The following is a 6000-nucleotide window of genomic DNA, read 5'->3' on the forward strand; positions in this document are numbered from 1 at the left end:
ACGAAACAGCTGGCATTTGAATATTTTCAAAACCCTTTGTAAAATTTGCATGTACTCTGCTGCCACAGGCCTGGCTTAATAATTTCCACACAGTGGGAATGAACATATTTCACAGATATCATTTTTCAAAAACAGATTAGTATGCAACTGATTGTGAACTACCACAATAACAGACACTTTCTAAGACATTTTCCAAACATCTCTCATGTAGGACCACTTCTACCTTTTAAAATTTAAGACCAATAACTGGTTATATTGCTTTCAGCTTTTCAAGTAATCAATTGCCATAAGGATTAGAATGACAAGTTCCATCAAATCTCCAAGATCTTTATATAAAAATAAATGAGGGGGCTTCCCTGGTGGCGCAGCGGTTGAGAGTCCGCCTGCCGATGCAGGGGACGCGGGTTCGTGCCCCGGTCCGGGAAGATCCCACATGCTGCGGAGCGGCTGGGCCCGTGAGCCCTGGCCGCTGAGCCTGCACGTCCAGAGCCTGTGCTCCACGACGGGAGAGGCCACAACAGTGAGAGGCCCACGTACCGCAAAAAATAAATAAATAAATAAATGAGGGCTTCCCTGGTGGAGCAGTGGTTGAGAGTCCGCCTGCCAACGCAGGGGACACGGGTTCGTGCCCGGGTCTGGGAAGGTCCCACATGCCACGGAGCGGCTGGGCCCGTGAGCCATGGCCGCTGAGCCTGTGCGTCCGGAGGCTGTGCTCCGCAACGGAAGAGGCCACAACAGTGAGAGGCCCGCGTACCGCAAAAAAAAATAATAATAATAAATAAATAAATGAAAGTTTACCTGTCAATCAGAGGCTGATCTTTCAGGCCAAAAAACTGAAGAAATAATCTTATTTAAAACAAAATAAATAACAAAAAACTCTTTAAAAACAATAACAGGGCTTCCCTGGTGGCACAGTGGTTGAGAGTCCGCCTGCCGATGCAGGGGACACGGGTTTGTGCCCCAGTCCGGGAAGATCCCACATGCCGCGCGGAGCGGCTGGGCCCGTGAGCCATGGCTGCTGAGCCAGCGCGTCCAGAGCCTGTGCTCTGCGACGGGAGAGGCCACAACAGTGAGAGGGCCGCGTACCACAAAAAAATAAAAATAAAAAAAATAACAAAACCTTTGAAAACTGAGCCACTGATTTTTCAGTGTATATTTGTCCCTCGGTATCTGAGGGGAGTTGGTTCCAGGACCCACCACAGATACCAAAATCTGAAGATGCTCAAGTCCCATAGTCAGCCCTCCATATCAGCAGTTCCGCATCCTCGGATTCAATCAACCACAGATTGAAATCCTTTGTACTGAGTGGAGGAACACAGAGCCAACTGTATGATTTAGTCAAATCATCAATTTATTTTCCTCCCTCTTGCCTTTTGGCTATTTTTTTTTACCACAGAATCCTAGGAATGTTCTTTTTTTATAAATGTAAGTAAAAATTAGAAACTAATCTTTGCTCCTATTTTTAAGTGCTGGACAGAAGATCTGATAAAGAAAAAATCTGGAACAATTGTGTAAAATAAAATTAATGACAATTCATAGAATTGTTCATATTATTTCTGCCTCACATTAGAAGAGAATCAAGAGTGATTTGGTATTGTGGGTTCAACTCACTCAAGCATTACCTGTCAGATTATCCTTTAACTACAATTATGGTTTGAGATGAATGACACTTCAGACTGAGACAGCTCTTCTGAACACCCACTTGGAGCACTTTCATAGTAAATAATCAGCATCACACTTTTTAAAATTAATTCTTCACATTTATACATGTGTTCTTTGCAAGGGGGTTTTCACGTAGCTTAAGAGTCTCCTGGAATTAAATGCTTCAGTTATCTTACTATCTCATATGAACATAAAAGACAAAATACAAAGACAAAACACCTACAAACTCAAAAGACCTACAACAAATGACAACAGTATCTAACATGAACTTCTTCCATTGTAATACTTGGGCTAAATTAAAATGGTCATAATCACATTATATCTGGCAGCTCAAGGAGATATTAATGCCTGTGGTTAAGAACATAAGCTCTGGAGTCAAGACTGGGTTCAATTCCAGCTCCACCAATTACAAACTATATAACTTTGATCAAGTTCTTTGATCTCTCTATGCCTCAGTTTCCTCCTTATCTGTAAAAAGGGGAACACCAAGTACCTACCCATAGAGTTGTTCTGAGAATTAATCACGATTACACAGGTAAAAGTCAACAGTAAGCACTCAATTTTAGTTATGATTATTACTTTTACCACTAAGATCAACAAAAATTCAAGGCTCATAAGGAAAACTGACCCTGGCATAAAGTGAATAATTCTATTCAGAAAGTCTATACATAATTAATTTGCTCACCCTAAAGAAAGGGAGAAAATCCAAGTTCAAGCTACAGTTTTAGAGGCAGACTTTGTGAGATTTAGTAAAACCTAGAAGTCATATTTAACTGTAAGGTACACCCTTCATGTACAGGAACATGGGCACCTGATAATAACTAACCAACAAGTTGTACTGGGTACCTCTTATGTGCCCAATACCCCTTACGTAAAGGCTTATTGCACTTTGACCAATTAACACAAATTCAAAAACCAAGGCCACAATCCTTACACAACTAGGGATCTACAATCTAAGAACTAAAGTGCATTTTTTTTCCTCAAAGGAAGGAAAACATCTTCCATCTACTGCTTGTTAATGCAGAAAAATAGACACAATAAATATCATAGGTTCATTCCCAAATTCTATACACTAGGTAAAGTGCTCTAAAAACATATATACCTATATACTATTAAGATGATGTGTATATATACACACACACACACACACACACACGCATATACACCATCCTAATAGTTACTCAAAAGCATATTTTGCCAACTACGAATGCAATTCTGATCTATGATCCCTGTAATTTTACTCTGCCACTAGGCACCAAGGATACATCTCAGAGCAGAAAAATTACTTAATTCACAAGGGATGAAAAGTCAAATGTCAAACTGTCTGAAAAGCAAGCCAGCCACCTGTGTAAAAGTGGTATACATTTCTTATTAACAACCCATTATTTTTAGACACTATCAAGAGGCAAATCAGAAGCACAAGAGAAAAGCAGCCTCAACCTAATATAAACGTGCTTGATTGGTAAGAGGTGGCCTGCCAGGCACTACTTCCTTGCAATAGATCTTACTTCCCATCAACCCATGTTAACGTGCTCCCCACCCCTCTTGGAATATATAAATAAATAAACAAAAATAAGGTCTAATTACTTTTGCTCAAAATTTGCCCATAAATTGGAGAAACATCTAAGGACTGCCTTACCACCCATTTAAAGCTGGACTACACAAAAAGTAGTATACTTGGGTCCTCTGGAAGCAAAACCCTGCGTTAGTATCCCTTTGCCTAGAGGTAAATCCAAGGATACCCCTCAGGGTCTGGGATAGATAAGGAATACTGGCAAGACCCACCCGTTCACCCCACAAAATGGGCTTGTCCCCAGGGGCTGCAGGAAAAAAAAATAAAATTCCGCAAGGATGGGGTACTTCCCGTCTTCAGCAGTCCAAACGCCACTAAGTCGTCCCAGGATCTCACATCCTCCCGACCGCCCCTCCCCCTCTTCCCACCCCTCACCCCCACCCCTTCGTCCCCTAGCAGTCTCTAGGCCCAAAGATTAGGAAGAAAGACCGGGATACCAAAAACTGCCTCCCACTTCAGGGTCTCAATTCCACAAGCACCAAAGAATAAACAGAGGAGACCAACTAAGCTCCGCGGTTCGGGGAGGCTGGAGAAAGCGCCCGACACGCCAGGCCGCGCCCCCCACCCCCACCCCGGGTTGGAGCCTACCGCCGAAACCCCGAAACCCTCCTCACCTAAGGAGAAAACGATGCCTCTTTCCGCTCAGCAAAACACAGGCCTAACCCACCAAGCCAAAGCTTTCCCAAACACCCGGCTCAGAAGGCGCGTAGGCCGAAACCACTGGGATCCGTGAGACGGGGTTGTGTTTTACCTCATGGGCTCAGCAGTCATGTTTTCGCTTCAACGCCTTGTCGGCTTCAGCGACCGTAGGGCGCCACTCTGCGCTCCCCGGTGCCCAGTTACGATAGAAATGCACTGGACTCTTAGTCGTCACTACAGCTGGCGCCGGATCCTCCCCACAGCTCAAAGGCCGCCACCGCTGCCACCTCCGCAGGAGCCGCGGAAACAAAGCGACGCCGCCGCCGCCGCCATTTTGTTGGGCCGAGGCTCAGGCAGCAGAATTGGCGCGTCCTCCCTCTTCCTCCTTCCATCATCCATTGGCTGCCTTCTCCGCAGCGCAGATGCCTATTGGGTACAGAAATTCACCTTCTTTGGGGGCCTGTTGCTAAGGCGGTCTACGTCATTTGATCCCCTCCACCTTTTCATAGGGGGTCCAATTCAGTCCCATTGACCTGAAAGTACTAGTGACGTATTTTGACTTTATTCTGAAAATGCTTTTTAACCCGTCCTCTTTTCTTTGACATATTGACAAAACAAGAACAGCAATTTACATTTATTGAGAGTTTACTATATACCCAGCACTATACTAATCCTTTATCCAGATTGTCTCATGTAATCCTTATACCCTTTGAGTCAGACAGCCGCTTGTTACCTACATTTTCTAGACGAGGAAACCAAAACACAAAGTCACACAGTAGTGGAGCCAAGATTCCGATCAGACACCACACTCTTAACCACTAATCTACGTGGCCATCCTATACATTTTCTTTCCTATATTCCAGGTTATCATCAAGTTCTTTACTTTCCTAGATGATTTATATATAATATTAATCATTCCAGCATGCTTACATATATATATATATTATAAATATAAAACATAAGACCAACTTGAGATCTGCACACAATTTTTTCAATATTGAATAAATTGCCGCTAGGAACACACACGTGGACCATTTCCCCAGTCTGATGTGATGTTTGGCTCACAAACTAACCAATCTAGGTCTATTTCCACCTCATTACAGAGGTTTGGCTGTATCATCTCTAAAAGGCTTTCCAGGGAATTCCCTGGCCATCCAGTGGTTAGGGCTCTGCGCTTTCGCTGCCGAGGGCCAGGGTTCGATCCCTGGTCGAGGAACTAAGATCCCACAAGCTGTGCAGCGTGGCCAGAGTAAATAAATAAAAATAGAATAAAAGCCTGTCCAGTTTTCACGTTCTATAATTTGTCTATTGGTAATCTCTGCAAGTCACAAATCAGTTCTCTAAAATCAAATAGTTTCAAGTTTTATTTCTAAATTTATTCTGCCATAAATAAAGTTCATTCTGCTCGCTTTTTCCTGAAATCTGCAAGAGCTCCTGTTGTGTTTAGGTGACAAGGTTGCTACTTTCTACTGGAATAGCAAGCGATGAGCATTTTTTGAATGGAACACTTTGATAATCTGATAGACTTGGGCAACTTTTTAATCAAGAGAAGCCTGTACACACTTCAAGTCATCTTTCAGATACTGAAGTACCATTGCAAACTGTAGAAACCAGCCTTCTGTATCTGGAATACTGATTTTCTTCTTGTCTTTTATACATTAAATATTACTTAAACATACAATTTACAGAAGTTATGTTTTCCTGGTTAGTAAATGCAGTTAATTTGAAAGGAGACCCACTCCGTTAGAAGACATCACACAACTTTCAAACGAGCTCTTGGGGACAAGACTCAAGACTAAGCAGATTTAAATGGCAAATTCCACAAATAGAAAAACATCTTAATAACAAAATTATAATCACACAATTTTAAAAGTATAAAATAACTCACTATTTGTGAATCATAAAGAATATCTTTGCTATTAAAGGATGACTAACAAAGTTTTACTGATGTATTTATAGGGGGATCACTTTCAACATATAATTTTCAAAGACTTTCCTTCAGCTGTATTTTAGAAAAAATTCACTGGTACACATCACTTTCACATTTTTCATCAAGTTGCCACAGAAATCAACACAGACCCCTTTCTTGGACTCTTGAACATAAATGTGTGATTTGTGAATCTACT

General features: G+C 42.1%; 1 protein-coding gene across 23 annotated transcripts in view; it reads right to left on the bottom strand.

Moving 5' to 3' along the window:
• ATRX (ATRX chromatin remodeler) overlaps positions 1 to 4243 on the bottom strand; it is a 247227-nt gene extending 242984 nt beyond the window's left edge. For 8 of the 23 annotated variants that reach the window (XM_032619137.1, XM_032619130.1, XM_032619142.1 and 5 more), the window contains exon 1: positions 3987 to 4225. Coding sequence is in view for 4 of the 23 variants with exons in the window: in XM_032619125.1 (XP_032475016.1) it covers positions 3987 to 4006 (20 nt within the window). In the remaining 19 variants the exon portion in view is untranslated. Of the gene's footprint in view, positions 1 to 3986 lie in introns of all 23 variants that reach the window. The other 15 variants (XM_032619134.1, XM_032619127.1, XM_032619119.1 and 12 more) reach the window with 9 other exon arrangements.
• Between the last annotated feature and the right edge of the window lie 1757 nt (positions 4244 to 6000).

The sequence above is a fragment of the Phocoena sinus genome, chromosome X (assembly GCF_008692025.1).
Source record: "Phocoena sinus isolate mPhoSin1 chromosome X, mPhoSin1.pri, whole genome shotgun sequence".
NCBI classification, from domain to species: domain Eukaryota; kingdom Metazoa; phylum Chordata; class Mammalia; order Artiodactyla; family Phocoenidae; genus Phocoena; species Phocoena sinus.